The 19,630-nt window shown below is 39.6% G+C and overlaps 1 protein-coding gene across 3 annotated transcripts in view; it reads left to right on the top strand.

Annotated features, from left to right (window-relative positions):
- MACROD2 (mono-ADP ribosylhydrolase 2) overlaps positions 1 to 19,630 on the top strand; it is a 1,390,378-nt gene that overhangs the window by 341,324 nt on the left and 1,029,424 nt on the right. For 2 of the 3 annotated variants that reach the window (XM_075064469.1, XM_075064470.1), the window contains exon 4: positions 1,974 to 2,003. The exons of the other annotated variant lie outside the window; for it this stretch is intronic. In XM_075064469.1, the coding sequence (XP_074920570.1) occupies positions 1,974 to 2,003 (30 nt within the window). The remainder of the gene's footprint in view (positions 1 to 1,973; positions 2,004 to 19,630) is intronic. 3 annotated transcript variants of the gene reach the window in all.

Raw genomic sequence — 19,630 nt, 5'->3', positions numbered from 1 at the left:
ACTGAAAGAGGATGTAAGAGATGTACAAGAGTACCCAAAAGAGAAAAGAAGTAATGAAAAAGCAAACTAAATAGACAGTGTACAATATGAATTATTTAGATTGTTAAAATAAACCATCAACAAAACCTACCATATGGATTTGTGCTGTGTCAGAATTCATAATTTGGTGATCATAAATTATTCCTACTAGTCCAGCAGTCATGGTTCCTATAGAAATAGTTTCTTACAAATAGTAAAGCTTAGATACTAGAAAGAGATGCATGCAATACAACATATATTATATACTTCCGCATAGCCGGAGGGCTTATCTATATAGGGACATTCAGGAAAATTAATCCAAATTAACTAAAGAGGTGAATATAAAATAGATTAGCTAAATTGTAATAAATCCCTGGGTGAACACTCTAATTCAGAATTAGGGCCACATGATCCCACAATATGGATTAGAGGGATGTGAATTGTAGCATACACTAATGGGTTGCGCTATAACAGTCCCATGTAGACCCTGCTAGTGTGAACTAAAAGGTACCGAGTTCATGTTAATGTAATCCTGGTTGAAACGAGACTATATTAACACAAACTAGGTATCTTTTAGTTTGCACTAGCAGGGTCTCTATATGAGGCAGTTACAGGACATCACTTGAGTGTGTGCTGTAGCAGCTCACACCCCTGTAATCTGCACTGCAGGACCATGTAGATAAATCCCCAAAATGGCCTCAATTCACTTTAGCTTAATTCACTTCCAAAGAAACCATATGAAAAGCAGCTTCGCTTTGGAAGTGAATTAAACTAAGCCAAATTAAGCCCACTTTAATTCTGAATCAGAGTTTCTGTGTATGGTTTTAATGTAGTTTAACTAATCCACTTTAAATTCACATAAAAATTAATTCAAATTAATTTTCCTGAATATCCTTGTGTAGACAAGCCCTTTGGTTCTGAAGGAAGGAAAGTTTTAAAATCTCACTCTTCCTTTGCTCATCAGTAAGGTATGAAGGTCGGAGAAGAGTGCTTGGGCCTCTTCCCATTGATTAAATAATTAAGTAGAGTTTGAATCTTTATTTCCATCTTTTCATCCAATTTTTTATGCTAAGGGAACTTGCATTTCCCATACAATTGTAGGATGAGTACTTCACTGAAGGGGGCAAGCCTATCGGCTTACCATTTCCCCATTCTTGTGCCCAAGTTATGGAGAGACAATGAGTGGCTGCAGCCACACCAGCTCAATTTGAACAGCTGTTTTGAATAACCTTATTCTGCAAATTACCGCTGTGCATAATTTACCCTTTATGACTTGGACAGACAGCTCAATAGATATAGTAGAGCAGCATGTAAATATACTTGGTGAAATCATGACCCCATTGAAATTGATGTGAAAACTCCCATGGATTGTAATGGGACTAGCGTTTCATTCACTGTGTTTTTACAGATGTCTGATTAGAGGATAATTTGCTTTTTTACTAATTTTCATCCACAAAGGCCCTATGTCATACAGGCCCAGGAGAGCTGGTCACAGAGGGCACCAAAGCCCATTTGCTGATCTCTAAACTGGCAAGGAGTTTAGCGCCTTTGTTTGGTTGTCACAAAGGAATGTTGCATGGACAATTATACAATTTCAGAAGTTTATGCAGTTTAAAAGTATTACTATTTGCATACATTGTTGTTAATTAAATTAATCTACAGGCCAAGAATTGTGGCATGATATTTTACAAATAAAGATTTTGAGAATGATTTAGGTAAACATATTTTTAAAAAATGTGAACCAATAATATCTTTGGACAAACAGATAAAAATAGAGTGAAAACCAGTAACTTTGTTTTTGTTTTAATAGAATGTACATTCTGTAATATGAATAATCACTTTCAACAATTTTACACTATAAATATAAATTTGTACCTTATAAATAAATACTTTCCCCTTCTTTTTCATTTCATATTTAAATTTAATGCTAATTATTCTCCTTTTGCTTTTCCTAGCTAATTCCAGTCTTCTTGGAGGTGGCGGGGGTAAGTCTTTGTTTAACATTCTCCTTACTCTCAAAAACACTATGTATGCACCAAACAAAAACAATATTCAAGTAATGCCGATAACCACAATCACCACAGATCATCTTGTTTATGTACAATAAGTTCCAAATGTAAAACCACCTGAATGGAAAGAAAACCAGGTGAGCTTTTTATCCTTTACATACAACCAGGAGGTTGTGAGGATTCCTTTCAGATATGGACCTCGTAAATGTCACTAATTGTCACCTCAAACTTAGGCTGCCTTGCTGTGCTCTGTTTGGACCACACCTTAGAGCCGATCAGAAACCAAAGTTGGGGTATCTGAAGTTGTACTGCTATACTTAGGTGTATCTTTAAGTTATTTCAAGGGCATCTGTGGCCCATAGATAAACATTCAAGAAAGTATAGCAATTGTAATTAATAAGTAAAATTATGTTCATACATTTTTACCTCAGCGGTTCACCCCGTATCTGTGAGAATAGTGCAGCAGAATAACACTTTATTTCTAATCTTTTCTTTTTGTTGTTTTACTTCGGTGTGAACTCTTAAAATTGTGAGTTAGTGAGGCACAAGCTTGTGTAGTGCATGACAGAGTTGCTTCCAGTATCGTTCAGAAACACCATATTTTTCCCTTTTAATACAGGAAATCATTTTGCTTTTCATGTATTAGTGTAGCCTTAAGAGCTTACAGGAGTTAACAGTTGAAAAAAATCATGCAAGGTTAAATTTCAGCATTTCTCTTGCTCTCTCTCTTTTCTGGAGGAGGAGCAGGGGGAAAGGCTCCAAGCTAGAAATTTCACAGTATAGTAGCTGTAGGGATAGCTATTAATCTTTCCTGCCTAGAGTTAAAAGGATCTGATGGTCACAGCCTACATATGCAATTCGAAAGGAAAGGATTCAGTAAAAAGATTGCTGTTGCTTTTGAGACTCAGAATGATAAAGCTTTGTTTGCACAACCTGAACAGTGTAAGCAACCATCATTCCTGATCCATGAAGAGTGGATTCTCATGTGAAAAAGTGCTTCAAAACTACATTGAGAGGGAGTTAGAAACATGAACAGATTTTTAGTCCAAATATAGATCAGAATGTAAACCTACAATGAAGTGTTCTCTAATAATTTTCTGGCCAAGTTAATCTGTTTCTATTTCTTCGAGGTGGTTTGTGATGCAGCAAATTTGGTTTTATTATTTGTATTACTATAGTGCCTTGTGTCCTGCCCAAGGTAATCCCTCAACAGTGATTGATGTATAAAAGCTGAGCTTACTATATCATCTCTTAAGTATTTATTCCCATTTGATAACTTTAAAAGTCAGTGCAAATACTCAAATTTCAGTCAGGTTTCCAGAGAAATGGTTATTGTAGAAAAGTTTTAGTTATTGATTTTCTGCAGTATTTATTCAGCTGGACTATACTTCAGAAGTTGGTATCCTGTTGCTGTGGCATCACAGAATGTAGCTTGTCCTCTCAGCGCAGTCTGACAGACAGGAAGATGACCAGTCTCCAACTGGGATTCTTCTCGCTTTTCAGATCAACCACCTCTGCTTTTCCAATTTGATTCCTGCTTGACTCAATGCCATACACTTTGCTACCACATCTTGATGCCATTTTTGTTTCTTAACCCAGAAGGTGAAAGGCACTTGCTCCAAAAAGGCAGACGCTGCTCTGGAATCTAAAATAGACCTGAAAGGAAGTGAGGAAATTGGTTAGTAAAACTTCAGAAATTCAAAATGGAATCCCTCAGAACCACCATAAGGAGTTTTCCTGGTATTGGTGGATCTGAGGACACCCAGCTACAAATCCCCATCACTTACTCTCTCTAAAAGTACCTAGGGCTTGTGCTGAACAATGGTCCTTCTAATAAGCTCTTCTCCATTCAGCCTGGAATTAGACCTGAGAATGTTGGTAAAGGTCATGTTGCTCACATAGTGACACTCTCAAATGGGTTTGTGAGATACCTTCTCTAGGTGACTAGTTTATTTGGCCACTCTCAGGACTGGCCACCCAAATGGTACAGGAGTTACTAGCTTTGTTCAGTTTACTAGTCTCACAAAAAACAAACAAGGAGCATCCTGGCTCCTGACTTCTCTTTATCCAACCAGAATACATAGTGCAAGGATCAGCAGCAACGTATCAGCAGTGGTGTGCCGAGTCTTCAATTATTCACTCTAATTTAAGGTTTTGTGTGCCAGTAATACATTTAAACGTTTTTAGAAGGTCTCTTTCTATAAGTCTGTAATATATAACTAAACTATTGTTGTATGTAAAGTAAATAAGGTTTTTAAAATGTTTAAGAAGCTTAATTTAAAATTAAATTAAAATGCAGAGCGCCCCGGACCGGTGGCCAGGACCCAGGCAGAGTGAGTTCCACTGAAAATCAACTCGTGTGCTGACTTCGGCACACGTGCCAGAGATTGCCTACCCCTGACATAGTGCCTTGGATAAGAGTCTATCAGGGTGGGGAGTAAACGTGGATCCCTGCTGAACACAGGGAATATGGCCTCCAATGGAAAGACAGTTTCCTGTAAACACCCTTGAGCTGTAGGCAACAAGGTTAGCTGCCTTACTGCTAAGAAGGCTACAACGGGAAAAAAAATTATCCTCAAAAGTCCGATCATGACAGTGGTCATGTACCTGAACCATCGGGGTAGCAAAACAAAGAAACAAAACCTCTCAGCTTGCTCATGTTTTCCTGGGTATAGGTGGGTCTCCTCTCAGTAAGGTTCTGTTTATTCCGGCTCAACTTCACTGTACAGTGGATGGGCTTAGGCTCTCCAAGCTTCTCCTAGCAAAGCTGCAATAATGGGAAAGTCCTTTTTGTAGATCTGCTTGCAGTGAAATTCAGTTCCAAGTGCTTCCTCTTTCATTTGACATTTTCACAACACCATGAAATGTCTTGTGTCTCAGAAAATGTTACCCATTCTAACATCTAGATTTCTTTTCTAAAATCTTTCTAGCATTGAACTCATAATAATTGTAATTAGATTGTGTGAAGAACCCTGACCTCATCTTCCTAAATTTTCTAATGATCTGTTAGAAAGAACTTTTTAAATAATTCTTTGGAGAAGAGTTAATGGACCAAGTTATTGATAAACGTATTAGCAAGCTTGGCCTTTGGTTCAAGTGCCAGTGGCTTTGCATCACTTCCAGATACTTTTGGGCCATAAGAGACAACCAAATTTTAAACCAGTCATCTGACCAGTTTATCTAAGTATAATTGGGTTTCTTAGAGCCAAACTGATGATTGTTCTTTGATTCCCATTTTAAATCTCCTGTGTATATTTTTATGACTGAATGAAGAGATATGAAAGATGCCAGACAACGATTATTCAGATAACTATTTTTTTTAAACAAAACATCAAGAAATGAACATTATTTTTCAATGGGAGACTTCTATATTTAACTAAAGATTCTTTTTAAGACTTCTTTCTGCTTGTCAAATAAATCTCATGAAGTTCCCTGACGTTCATTAAGAATCTTATGAGTAATCTTTTCTTTTTTTAAAAATTGTATTCAGTTTTTATTAAGAGACAGCCTGATTGACACATTTTATTTCACTTTTCATTTTATTTCAGGTCCAGATTTTTCACCAGGTTTACCACCCAACTGCTTCCATTAACTTGTGCAGAACAATTATTTAGATATTATTTGTTTCTAGTGTCGCCCACAGTATCACTGTGGATAAATGCAAAAGAAGGCACAGACCCTACCCCAAACAACTTATGCTCCAAGGTTAATATTTTCAAAAGGGGGCTAGTGACTTCTGATCTCTCCATTTTTTTAATGCCCAAATTGTAACTCCTTTAAAATTGCCTGAATTTTAGAGATAGTGAGGGGACTCTGAAAATCAGGCATCGTAAGAAGTCTTCTTATGTTGGACACTCAAAAATGGAGATGCCCAAAATTACTTCTTTTGAAAAATTAGGCCTAAAGATGTGTGTTGTTAAGCATGGGGCCATTTCTGCACACCTTGTTCACAAGAGTAAAGTCTGCAGGATCCTGGCACCATTTTTTTTTCTGCTTAACAGTCTATCTTTTCTCCTTTCCCTTACCATTTCCCAATTGTTTCTTTGATGGTATATTCTTCCTTGACTTGCTGGACTTAATGAACCACACATTGCATGGTAATCTTTGGGTTTTCCTTCTTTTTGTTTATATATGATATTTTCAATTCAATATTATAAACTAATTAGTAACAAACTAGCTTTTTTCTGTAGGTGTTAAATTTGTTCATCAAAGGTGACATTTGTTTTAAGTATATCCCAGTGTCACTAACATTATTTATAAAGTATTTTATATGTATATGAGGTGAGGGGAGGGGAGTCGAATTTAATGTGTCCTCTTAGGAATGTAAGCATCACAGCACTCCCATGTAAAGACACAGCTTATTCAGCAAAATAGTTATTTTGCCAGTTTATCTTAAATCAGTTCCCCAAATGACGCTATATCGGCAAAACAAAGCTTTTGCCAACATAGTTATGTCAGGGATTGGGGAGGGGGAGAGGAAATCACAGCTTTGATTGACATCTATGCCAGCAACATTTTTAAGTTTAGTTTAAGCCTGCCTCTCCAGTCTTTAGCCTACAATTTAAAGGAATGTAGTGTGTAATCATAAACCATATATTTAACTTCTAAGTGCATTTTGTAACTATATAAATGGGGAGTGGAAAAGAAATCTCACGTTAGCTATAGTTTTTACTAGTAGAGTGAAATAAAGTGCTGTGTTTTGCCAAGAACCAGATCTGATGTACTCATGTATTGTAAACCTTAAATACTTTCTTTTAAGAGACAAAGGGGGGAGTTATGCCAATCACTGCCCACAAACATTGAACAGTACTACTTCATATAGGGCACTGAGGCCTGGTCTACTCTAGAAAATTAGGAAGGCATAACTATGTCATTCAGGGATCTGAAGAATGTAGTGTCTACACATAAGTTCTCCAGTGGTGCAGCTGTAGTGTTTTAAGTGTAGACAGGCCCTGAAGGACCTTTTCATCCTTTTCAGTCCATAACATCATTCATTTTCCACACAGGCTGCTCCTTTGAACAAGTATTCACACTAAAGGCTCAGCCCTTCTAAATTATTTGTTTTAGCCATGATCCCAGTGCAATGTCAGTGAAAAGTTTGAGAGTACCAGTGTAGCACTGTTAAGCCTTTCTGATTCAAGGAAATAAACAATAGGTTGTTGTTTTTTGGTAGAATTCATTTATCTCTCCCTTCATCATGTCAAATACTGTTAGTGACAATGGGGTATACAGTGGAATCTCAGAGTTACGAACTGACCAGTCAGTCACACACGTCATTTAGAACCAGAGATATGCAATCCAGCAGCTGCAGAGAAACACACACACAAGAACCAAATACAGTACAGTACTGTGTTAAATGTAAACTACTAAAAAAAGAAAAGGAAAAGCAGCATTTTTCTTATGCGTAGTAAAGCTTCAAAGCTGTATTTTGTCAATGTTCCTCTGTGAACTTTAAAAGAAAAAAACATAACATTTTATTCAGAGTTATTAACAACTTCCATTCCTGAGGTGTTTGTAACTCTGAGATTCTACTGTACTTACAACTAGTGAGGTCTTTGAACAAATTTATCTGCCTAATTTTGGCATTCAGCTAGCCTCAAAAGTTGTTTGTTGCTTTGTACACTGTCACATCATTTCTTATTGTATGCGGTGGTGTTGTAGCCATGTTGGTCCCAGGATATTAGACAGAGGTAATATCTGAAAAAGAGATTTGTATAAGCTCAAAAGCTTCTCTCTTACCAACAGAAGTTGGTCCAATAAAAAATATACCTGACCCACTTTGTCTAATGTCATCCCTTAGAAATTTAGATAACTATAAAGACGCAAAGCTTTCCTGGGGAACAATGGTCATCTAGAATTGATAACCTGAGGCCAAAGGACTATTAGCCTTAGTTGCTCATTAAGTCCTTAATATGCTCTGTTAGAAGATAGCTGTTGCAATCATTTTTTAAGTAAAGAAAATTAAGTGTTGAACCTCATTCTCCCTTTGTCATTCTAGTCCCCTGCCTCTCTTTGAGTAGGATGGATTTGATTAGTACTGAATCTAGAGGTTTCAATATTATGGAAATACATCAGCCAGTCAGGTTTTTCTATGTTTTTACTTTCTATACAGAAGTAATACTAGTTCTTCTTTGAGTGAATGTGTGTGTACACGGCCATACCCACACCCCTCTTCAGGCGTACCTGAGCCTGCTACACTCAAGTCAGAGACTTTTAGCTAGCAGTACCCATTGTATTTGTGTTTTGCAGGTCCTCATGCCTCAGCAGGGCTGCCCAGAGGGGGGTGGGGGCAAGAAAGGCAATTTGCCCTGGGCCCTGCAGGGACCCCCATGAGAGTTTTTCGGGGCTCGTGGAGCGGGGACCTTCACTTGCTCCGGGGTCCCCGGAAAACTCTCGCAGGTCCCGGAGCTTCTTCCACTCCTGGTCTTCACTGGCAGGGGGTCCTTCCGCTCTGGGGCGGAAGGACCCCCGTAGTTGAATTACCACCGAAGCGGGACTCGTCGCTGAAGTTCAGCCAGGTCTTCGGCGGTAATTCAGCGGCGGGGGGCCCTTCCGTTCCGAGACCAACCGCCGAAGTGCCCCGAAAACCCATGGCGGAAGCCCCTTGCCACCAAATTACCGCCAAAGCGGGGCCTCCTGCCGCTGAAGACCCCAGGCCCCCGGAATCCTCTGGGTGGCCCTATGCCTCAGACCTAGAGTGTAACAGACAGAGCTGTCCTGACCCACTCTTAATTCCTTCTCACTGTCTATGGCTAGGAGTTAGAAGTCCCTATGTCATCTTGAACTCAAAATCTTTTACCTGCTAAACAGTGTATGTAAATAATTTATAGCAGTGTTTCACAAACGCCGCTTGTGTAGGGAAAGCCCCGGGTGGGCTGGGCTGGTTTGTTTACCTGCCCTGTCATCAGATCCGGCTGATCGCGGCTCCCACTGGCTGCAGTTCTCTGCTCCAGGCCAATGGGAGCTGCTGGAAGCGGTGCAGGCTGAGGGACGTACTGTCCACCACTTCCAGCAGCCCCCATTGGCCTGGAGCAGTGAACCATGGCCAGTGGGAGCCGCGATCGACCGAACCTGTGGACAGGTCAACAATCCGGCCGGCCCACCAGGGGCTTTCCCTGAACAAGCGGCGTCCCAAGTTTGGAAAACACTGATTTATAGTATTAGTTAGTTAGCTTAGTGTAAATAGACAGCAATATTTTTAGTGTTTTCTTTGTTGTTTCGTGAGTAGGTAGTTTCTTTTCTTTCTTGAAGCCACTTTAAAATGTAGGAATCTCCCGCATTGTCCTTCCTGTCAGGCTGCTATGCCCTCAGAGATGTGTATGTGTGTTGCTTGATTCATTGAAGTGAAGGAGACCTAACAGACAGATGTTCTGTCTGTCAGTCTTTTACTACCAGGATGCAGAAATCTTCTGAGATAGGCCTGAGCGAGTGTCTCATGGTGAAAGTCATGCAGGTGGCTCAGATCTAGGCTAGTTCATAGCTGAGTGGGCTGAATATTCATTATCCAGAAATGCTCTGTCTGTTCCTTCTGTCTCTTTGGAGTCTCTCAAGGATCAGAAACCTGTGAAAACAAACAGAGAGAAGAGGCATTGCTCTCATTCCCCTGGATCGTCTTCCAAGTTGATTGTCTTCCAGGTTTCGGGAGGGAAAAACTGAGTTGAAAATGTCTCCTTCACCTTTCATAATAACTTTTACCATAGAGTTTCAGCTGATGCTGACTTTAAGAAATTAGTCTTTGTCAAGTAGACCTTGAATTTCTACCACCTAAACAAGTACCACTCGGGAATCATCTGACATGGAATATATATGTGCACAGTCATTGAAAGGAGAAAAATGTACCTGTACAGTAACTATTGTTCTTCTAGCCTGCTGTGCACATATATGTTCCATGATCTACCCTCCTTCCCAACTACTTTGGAGTCTATTAACATCAGGCTTCCAGTGTGAAGGAACAGATGGAATCAGGGCAGCCCTACCCTTTATGCCCACTGAATGGATACTGCTAGCTAAAAATCTCTGAATCAAGTGCCCTGGGTACACAAACAACTGAAGTGAAGTATGTATGTGGCCAACACTTTTTGAAGAATACCTGTTACTACTCAGGTATGTAACCATTTTTTTTTATTGATAATCTAATAGTCTAGAGTAGAATATGAGACTGCTGAGTTCAGCCTGATGGTCCTTGTTCTCCATTCCAAGTTTGGATCAGGCCAGAGGCATATGAACTTCTCTGTACTTCAGCTCCTTTTATATAACTCCTTTCCAGAGTACATCTCCCAGAGTTCCATTGTAGACTAGGCTTTTCTACATAGATCAGCTATTGTAGGTCAGTTTGGGGTTTTTTTCCCCTGGTTCTTCCTTTATGTTTTTTTTTTCGTTGTCATGTTTTGCCAGAGAGGCTATTTCCAGTTATCTGGGCCATCAGGCTCAACTTTAATTTAAATGTTGTTTTGTGTTTTTTCCTGTGTGTACTATGTCTGGATACATAGTGAGAGGAGGTATATAAAGAAGTATAGTTTATTTTAGATGTTACAAAGGAAAACACTGATTGCTGTGTGTACCTGGTACTGTACTTGCCCAGTAGATCTGATCTGGTAGGTAATTCCCTTCAATACCTTTTATTATTTTATTTTATTTAATTTAACTGCCTGGTCAATTTAATCCATGTATACTGGAGGGCTAATTTTTTCCCCTGGAGTTGTCGGGTTTGCTTAAAACAAGACTGTGCCACTGCAGAGTCCAATTTTTGCTTAAATTATATGTATATATTGTTCTTTCATAGGTTGTTTACTTATCCATTTGCTGCTTCTCTTACTCAGCCATATATACACACCAGTAACAGAGGTTTCTGGGTTGATTTAACTATACCTTTTGACTTAGTCCTCATTTCTTTGTCTGATTGGATACTGTTACAAAAGTCCTTCAGAAAAAAATAATTCAGTGATTGCTTAAATGACTCCACACAAATAATTTTGTTTCTTGCAATAATTGATATTAATGGATGACCTCTGAAGTGCATTGTTCAGGTGTGTGTATACTTGCCACTGTACGCTGATTACTTTTTTCTAGACCATACATATTTAAAAGATGTGATCAGAACGTGGTCCTTTAAGGCAGTATTCATAGTTTAGCCAATGTATGAGTCTGAAAATAATTTTTTTGTCAAAAATAGGTTCTAAAATGTATAGTGTCCACACTATGCCGACCTACTCTACTGCTTACAAAGCCTGTTACTGTCGCTACTTCATTCAGCCAGTGGGAGTCACTAACAATTAGTGTTTACCCATAAGGGGCTGAGCATGCTGATGCCACAGTTTTCTTAACTCATGCCTAAAAATGGGACTTTAAGTGTTCCTCTGCTTGGCAGGAGTTTGTGTTACTAGTAGACCACAAAGTGGACAAATACCATTTTTTATCTGAGGGAATTAAATTTATATCCACCTTCTAATAGAAACAGGATACATAAGCTGCTACAAAAATAAATAAATAAAAATGTACTGCTTAAGTTCCATGTGTATTAGAGCAGGAACGTATTTTACTTACATTTCAGGAAGCTACCCTGCTGAGTAAATATACAGTGCTGTGCCATTTCTTCAAAAGTGAGGCAGACCATTAGCTAATGTTGCTTCTGGGGTGTATGAACACCACAGGAAAAGATTTAAAGGTGGTGATCATTACAAATCCGAGCGGGAAACTGAAGCATAAAGACTTTTTCTTCTTTGCATTGTCTGTTGTTGAGATAAAAACATCAGGAACAAAAGTTAAAATACATACTTATAAATCAGTACGTAAGATCATGATGTAATCCCCACCCCCAAAATACTGCGTAATGTGCACAGTAATATATATTTTACTTACATCACGCAAATGAAGAAATAATATTAACCACATACTCTAAGCATATCGACCTACATTATATTTACATTTTCCTTTAAATCCGTTCTTTATAAACATCTCGTAGGCACTTCTGGTTTTGTTCTATACATTTATTTTCTAAAACTCTTGCTTGGGTACAATTTTGGAATCCCTGTGTGATGAGATTTTTGCAGATTCTGCTTATCTCTGAGAAATCCAGTTCCTTGCCCCATCTCAGAGTCCCTCACTTTTAAAGCTATAGTAGTATGTGTGCTCCTCAATATAGGAAGGATAAAGGCCAGTGTGCAGACAGATGCAGGAGACACTTATTTTTTCACTTAAGAAGCAGGGCAAAGGTCTTAAACTACATATGTTGGGAAATTAGTCTGTTTGTTGAAGAACATGGTTCCTACCATGAAAAGTGAAAAAATGGCACATTCTGCTGTGTGTTTATAATGAAAAATGCACTACGCCAACTGTTGGAGTTTGTGTTTATGTATTTACCAAGCTGCTAAGGTTAACTTGAAATAAAATACTTGCCTGGTGTCCTTTAGGTAAGGTTTACAAATTGGAACAACTGTCACAGTTAGTCAGTTTCATGGCTAACAACCTTGACAATGTCCCTTTCAAAGGAATAAGAATGAGCAGAATGCTGCACTGAAGACATGTTTTGTTTGATTTCAAAAACCATCCCAGACCTGTTTTTCAGGTTAAAGGCTTGATCCTATTTTCTTTGATATCGGTAGCAAAATTTTCATAAACTTCAATGGGAGCAAAAGTAGGATTAGTCTCTAAATGAGGAAGTATAAAGCTTTTTGGCAAATGCAGACCTTTTTATTTTCCTGGCTTTGAGTTAAAATCTTACTTTTTAAATCAATAACTAATAAAGTTTGCATCATGTAATTGAAATTCCACAAAATGTGGAAAATAATGTCGCCACTGTTTTTGGAAACCACAACACTAACGTAATTTTGTCATAGTCTAGATATAAATTAGATATTAGCAAATCTTTTGCCCTAAATGTAATTTTCTGCCATTAGGCATAATTTTTAGAGGCAAAACAGATTCAGACAAGCAGTACCAATGAAACGGCATTATTAAATGTTTGAGCTGCAGGCAGAAATAGAGATACTTCACTCTACCTGACAACCCTTCTAAGGTTGTCACTATGGTATAGAAGGAACTAGACTCAAATTATGCCAAGGATTTTTGCTTGTGTGATCTGCCTTAGGGCAAAATGAACAAGAGAAGTGTTTTTCCTAAGGCCATAGCTCCATATATTATGGAGCAAATTATATTTAAACTCTATGACTGTGATCTCTGAAACTTATGGCAGAGTTGCATTGAATTTTGTAGCAAAAGTTTTTAATCATTTGATAACCTTCAATTTCTTAAAAATACCCAATGAGGTGAAAAATATACTCAGCACTTAACACTAGGAGCTCTGCAGGAGGGGTAGGACATAGCCATGTCCAGTATCGCCAACCCCAAACATTCAAAAACCATGAGTAAGGTCCCAAAAAATCATGAGAGATTTTTTTTAAAAATAATAAATTATACATTTTGGATTCTTTTTGCTTGCCTTCAGGCTTTTGAGTCTTATAGGTTACACTTAGGTGACATTTTCAAACTTCTCTCTGCAATCATGAAGGCTACAAAAAATTCTAACTTTGTACAGGACTGGGATACAACTTAGTAAACATGTCAGCACAAATGACAATGAATCAATTAATCCTTGAATGAGTGATCTGTGTGTAGTACACACACAAGATACTAAGCGAAAAGACTATTATTAAGATTGCAATGTGAAACACTACAAAAATTTAGGAAATGCCAGAATCAATGTTTATTTTTATTGGTCCCCTCATTCATATGTATTATGATAATCGTTAATTACATGATCACACAGGACCCCTGCCTCATTCGCAAGATGGACACTGCTTATTTAATGAGCAGCTATTCACTATTTTGTTTTATCCTTACTGTTCAGTGTGTGGCCCAAGGGCAAACCCTGCTCTGAAAACAGAAATATTAATTTCCTCATGGGTGTAATCATGATAGTAACTGAGTGTTTTGCAAAGATTAATTAATTTGTCTTCACAAAATGCTTGTGAAGTGAGGTGGGTAGGGTATTATCCACATTTTACAGATGAAGAACTGAAGCACACAGCTGAAGGTCAACATTTTCTGCTAATTTTGGGTGCTTAATTTGAGAACCTAGGACCTGACTTTTCGGAGTACTGAGCACTATATAGCACTTACTATGTTCAAAGCACAGTTCCTGTGATCAGAATCCAGGGTCTCATGTCACGCACCCAGAAAATGAGGAACACACAATTAATAACTGCTTGCAAAGTTTGGTTTAAGGAATTTGCCTGGTGTCACATAGGAAATTTTTGTCAGAGGCAGGGATAGAATCCAGTTCTCAAGGGAAGCATTCAACTGCCTTAACCCTGAGGTGACCCATTCTTTTCCTGTAGTCCCCTGTGTCATTCATTAGACACCTTTCAACCTCTGCAGCCAATGAAGCAGGGGTCCTACACACAACAATCTTTCACCAAATGGCCCTGCTTCATCTCCAGAGCATCTCCATTCTGTGATTCAGCCATCTCCCCTTTAGGGTAATGTAGGGGGATTCCTTGAACACTAGAGTTGTAGTAAAAATTGCAGGCTCCTTAACTTCAGTGGATAGGAGGGGAAAATAATGTAGATCAAGCATAGGAAGGTGCAGTAATATGGATCTTTTCCCTTTCCCACCTCTCCCAACTATTGAGATTTTTCTGAGGTGGAGTGAGGGGTTGAGGCCTGTAGGATGGGAGTGGAGGAGGTCTTTCTGCTGGCTAGGGTGAAGGGCCGGCTCCAGGCACCAGCCCAGCAAGCAGGTGCTTGGGGCAGCCAACAGACAGGGGTGGCATGTCTGGCTCTTGGGTGGCAATTCAGTGGCGGGTTGTGGTAATCTAGCCTCCCAGTCCCAGACCGGAACTTTGGCGTCCACAATCTGGTCCTGTCCCAAACCTGGACTTTTGCGTCCAAAAGTCTGGGGGCTTACCTGAAATTCCCCAAGCTCACTACCACTTGATATTCTTGCTGCCACCAGATCAGGAATGTTGGGGCCTGATCCCCCCTTTCCTCTCTCTGGTGTCCCAGCCCTCCCTTGGGGGACACCCAGATTCCAAATGCCTTGGATGCTAAAAGCAGGGGAGAAAATCCCTCCCCCCCTCCTTCCCAGGCTTGCCAAGAACCGGTTTCTCTGCTTCCCAAGAGATAAGCGTTCTCTCCCCTCAGGAAATTGAGATGCAAATACCAACAGCTGGCTTTGCCTTTCCCCGTGCCTGCCTTCCCGTGAGGGAGCAGGTACCTGATACAGAGGTGTTCTTTTTCTCTTTCCCCGTAGCCTGCTCTTTCCCTGAAAGCAATAGGAAAATAGCCCACAGCTGGCTTTTCCCTTCCCTGTGCCTCCCTAGGAAAAGAACTTCCACACCCGTTTTAAAAGAAAAGTTTATATATAAAAAAAAGAAAATATAAAACAATAATCTTGCATTAGAAACTCATACAGGCTCTTGCTTATAGAAAATATGAAGAAAACAGTCTGATTTAAGATAGCCCGATTAAACCAGTCCAACCAATCCACATACATTAAATACAACCCCAAGCTCCTCATAGCCGAATTGCTGGGGGTTCCTTTGTACTCAAGATGTGTAGAAGACACTGGAGATAAGATGCAGTTGAGGAGCTTGTTAACTCACAGCCGAGGAACAAAAAAAGACACAGCCATCCACATCTATTCGTACAACCCACAAGCTCTCATAGCCCGACTTGCTTTGGGGGTTCCTTGTACTCACACGACTTTTGGTATAATCTTGGAAATAAGAAGGAGTTAGGAGGAAACCTTGTTTACTCACAGCCGAGAAAACAAAAAAGACCCCGAGTATCAAAATTTCCCGCCCCTGACTTTAAACAATCCAGTTCTCTGATTGGTCCTCTGGTCAGGTGTTTGGTTACCCTTTCCAGGTAAAAGAAACTTAACCCTTACCTTACCTATCTATTTATGACACGGGTCCCTCGGTCCCTCTCGGAGTGAAGGACCAGCTGCCAAATTGCTGCCAAAGACTGAAGCAGTGGTAATGCCGCAGATCACGATCATGGCTTTTTTTCTGTTCCTGCTTGGGGTGGCAAAAACCCTGGAGCTGGCTTTGCTAGGGTGGCATAGCATACAGCCAGCAAACATGGTCTTTTGGGGCTTGAACAACCCTAGCATCTTGTGTATATTTGTTCTATGAGGTTGTCCTAAATATTTCATTGCTTTCCTGTTATACAAATGGAATCACTGAATTCCAAAGCCTACAAATATCATCACCCCTGATTCACAGAGGAGGAGAAGAGCAGTTTGTACCCTTCTGCACAAGGTGGCACTTGCAGACATACTCATTGGATCCTTCATGATGTCTAAGTATGTACCTTTTTTAAAAAAAAGTCTGTCTGTACTCAAACCTTTTTTTCTTCACCATTGTGTAAATCTTTTTCTGTGTCCTTCACTTTGCACTAAAAATGCATACAGTGTTTAGTAATTTCAAGGAATTGTTAACATTGATGTTCATTACTTTACATGTGTGTCACTAATGATGGCAGGTAGTTTCTAGTAGTTCAATTTAAATATGTTTGCAACTGCTTTCTGCTCTGTATTTTTAGTTTAATGTGTTGCAATAGCTTAGAATCCATTAGAATTTTCCAGCTCTGCTGCTGATTTAGGGTTTGGCACACGTCCCAAGCCCCATGACAGGTCTGTTCCAGTTTATTTGAAAAAGAGTTGGAACTAAGTAAGGGTCTCTTGTGCCTGATACTGAGCTGCATGGAATGCTGGTAAGACTACACCTCTGCTTGCCAGCTTAGCTGTGAACTTTTTGCCGTCTTTAACAGTTCCCTAGACAAGTTGAAAGACAACCTTGACTAGAACTCTTTGCTCTAGAATAAATTCCTATATTATTTTAAAGGTTGAGAATTTCGGCTTTGGGATGCTGCAAAAGACTGTGGTCAGGGCAAATAACTCTCATAGAATTGTAATGTGTTTTTTTTAAAAAAAGGAGAGAAGGATTTCAGTAATGTTGTTATGATGTACAGTAGCAATTCAATTAACCCATTAAGTAACGACTAGTAAAAACCGTAATTTCATTCTGTTTTTTTCCAGCATTAGTTATGTACAGGAGTCCTGGAACAATTGTATGGTGGGGGTGCTGATGATGGAAACCATTGAAACCATGTATTTGTGTTTGTTATTACTACTTCAAGCCAGTTCCAGCACCACTGGTTGTACATCTGTATTTGTATAAACATGAAGTTAAACAAAATAGAAAAATGAGAGAACAAATATAAATTAATTAGTTCTAAAAAACTATTCTGTATTCATGTTAACTCTTGTTACTAATGAATGATTGATTATCTACTATGTATTATCTTTTATCCAGGGCCCCTTAAGTTCTCCGCAGCATAACAAACTACACACTGCCATAAGGGTCACTTCATTCATCTCTAAGATGAACAGCAGTATTTAAACAGCACAGCAACACTACACAACAGTTCAGTTGAAACTGGTAGGCAGTGTGTAATTACGTACATGAAATTCAGGTACTCACCAGGGGAAGTAGTTGTACTATTGAGAAAACAGCCTGTTGTTATCAGTAGTATTACATTAGCCCTGGGAAATCCCACTGTGCAAGTAACTGTATGAAGTAAAAGATGGTCCTTTGTTCTACAGGGCTAAATAGTCAAAACTATTTAGCATGGGAGGTAAACAGAGGCACAGAAGGGAAGTGTCTTGCCTATGATCAGCAAGCAAGTCAGTGGCTGAACTAGGAATAGGACCGTGAGTCCCATTTCTGTTTCAGTGCTCTAAGCACTGGACCACACTGCCTCTCACACAGCCTGGGACTCTTATTTGATCAGTGCCTTACACAGCTCCATTTGCACTGGTTCCCTTGACACTGTACTTGTTCGTTAGTATCCTAGAAAGAGAAATACAGTATCACTTTCTACAGCAGGTAAGCATTCTCTGGAAGTCTCTCATAGGAGAGCTTGTCAGATTTGACCTTGCACAATTTATGAGAACTGATGAGATTATCGCCTTCAGTAGTACATTTGCATGATCAGTTTTCTATTAATCAGTAATCCAATAAATTAGTACAATGGGAACTGGTAGATTTGTAAGAACATAAAAATGGCCATACTGGGTCAGACCATAAGTCTATCTAGCCCAGTAACCTGTCTTCCGACAGTGGCCAATGCCAGGTGTCCCAGAGGGAATGAAGAGAACAGGTGATCATCAAGTAATCCATTCCCTGTCGCTCATTCCCAGCTTCTGGCAAACAGAGGTTAGGGACACTATCACTACCCATCCTGGGTAATAGCCATTGATGGACCTATCTTCCATGAATTTATCTTGCTTTTTTTTGAACCCTGTTATGGTCTTGGCCTTCACAATGTCCTCTGGGAAGGAGTTCCACGGTTGACTGTGCATTGTGTTTGTTTTAAACCTGCTTTTGTTTGTTTTAAACCTGCAGCCTATTAATTTCATTTGGTGCCCCTAGTTCTTGTTTTATGAGAAGGAGTAAATAACACTTCCTTATTTACTTTCTTCACTCAAGTCATGATTTTATAGACCTCTATCATATCCCCCCTTAGTCGTCTCTTTTCTAAGCTGAAAAGTCCAAGTCTGATTAATCTCTCGTCGTACAGCAGCCGTTCCATACCCCTAATCATTTTTGTTGCCCTTTTCTGAACCTTTTGCAAGTCCAATATACCTTTTTTGAGATGGGATGACCACATCTGCACACAGTATTCAAGAGGCGGACGTACCATGAATTTGTGTAGAGGCAATATGATATTTTCTGTCTTATTATCTAACCCTTTCTCAATGATTCCCAAGATTCTGTTTGCGTTTTTGACTGCCGCTGCACATTGAGTGGATATTTTCAGAGAACTATCCACAATGACTCCAAGATCTCTTTCTTGAATGGTAACAGCTAATTTGGACCCCACCATTTTACACATATAGTTGGTATTATGTTTTTCAATGTGCATTACTTTGCATTTATCAACATTGAATTTCATCTGCCATTTTGTTACTGTGGCAAAGTACCTGCCTCTCCTCTGCTAGCTCAGTCCTTCTCAGCCTTGGAGACACAGGCTTGGGCAGAGTAAAAGCGCTTTCCAGTAGTGCAGGGTCTGGCTGATCCCTTCTCGGTCAGCCCCTTGGTCTGTTTTCCTCTCCTTCTGGGGAGAGTGCAATCTGCCTTGCAAGACGAGTTTCAGAGTTCAGCTGCCCCTACTCGCTGGCAGCTACTCTACTTCTCTCCTCCCCCCCCTGCTTTCCTGCTAGGGAGGGTTTAAAAAGGTCTCCAGCAATTGGGGCCAGCTGAAACTAATTAGTTCCCTGGTAACCCCTGTTCCAGCTGAACCTTATTCCTCCATGGCTATTCCCCCTCAATGGATAGGGAGAGGCCTTTTAAGCCTTCTGGGACTAATTACTACCGCTCTCCTGGTAGCTAATTGTCCTGAGTTGCCCAAACATTACCCAGTCACCCAGTTTGACAGATCCTTTTTTAGCTTTCACACTCTGTCTGGTACTTAACTATCTTGAGTAGTTTTGTATCATCTGCAAATTTGTCATCTCACTGTTTATCACTTTTTCCAGATCATTTATGAATTTGATAGTACTGGACCAGTACCAACCCCTGGGAACACCACTATTTACC

The sequence above is a fragment of the Chelonoidis abingdonii genome, chromosome 3, assembly GCF_003597395.2.
Source record: "Chelonoidis abingdonii isolate Lonesome George chromosome 3, CheloAbing_2.0, whole genome shotgun sequence".
Lineage (NCBI taxonomy): Eukaryota > Metazoa > Chordata > Testudines > Testudinidae > Chelonoidis > Chelonoidis abingdonii.
Note: the sequence above shows the minus strand (reverse complement) of the source record. Positions and strands in the feature narration are given on the sequence as shown.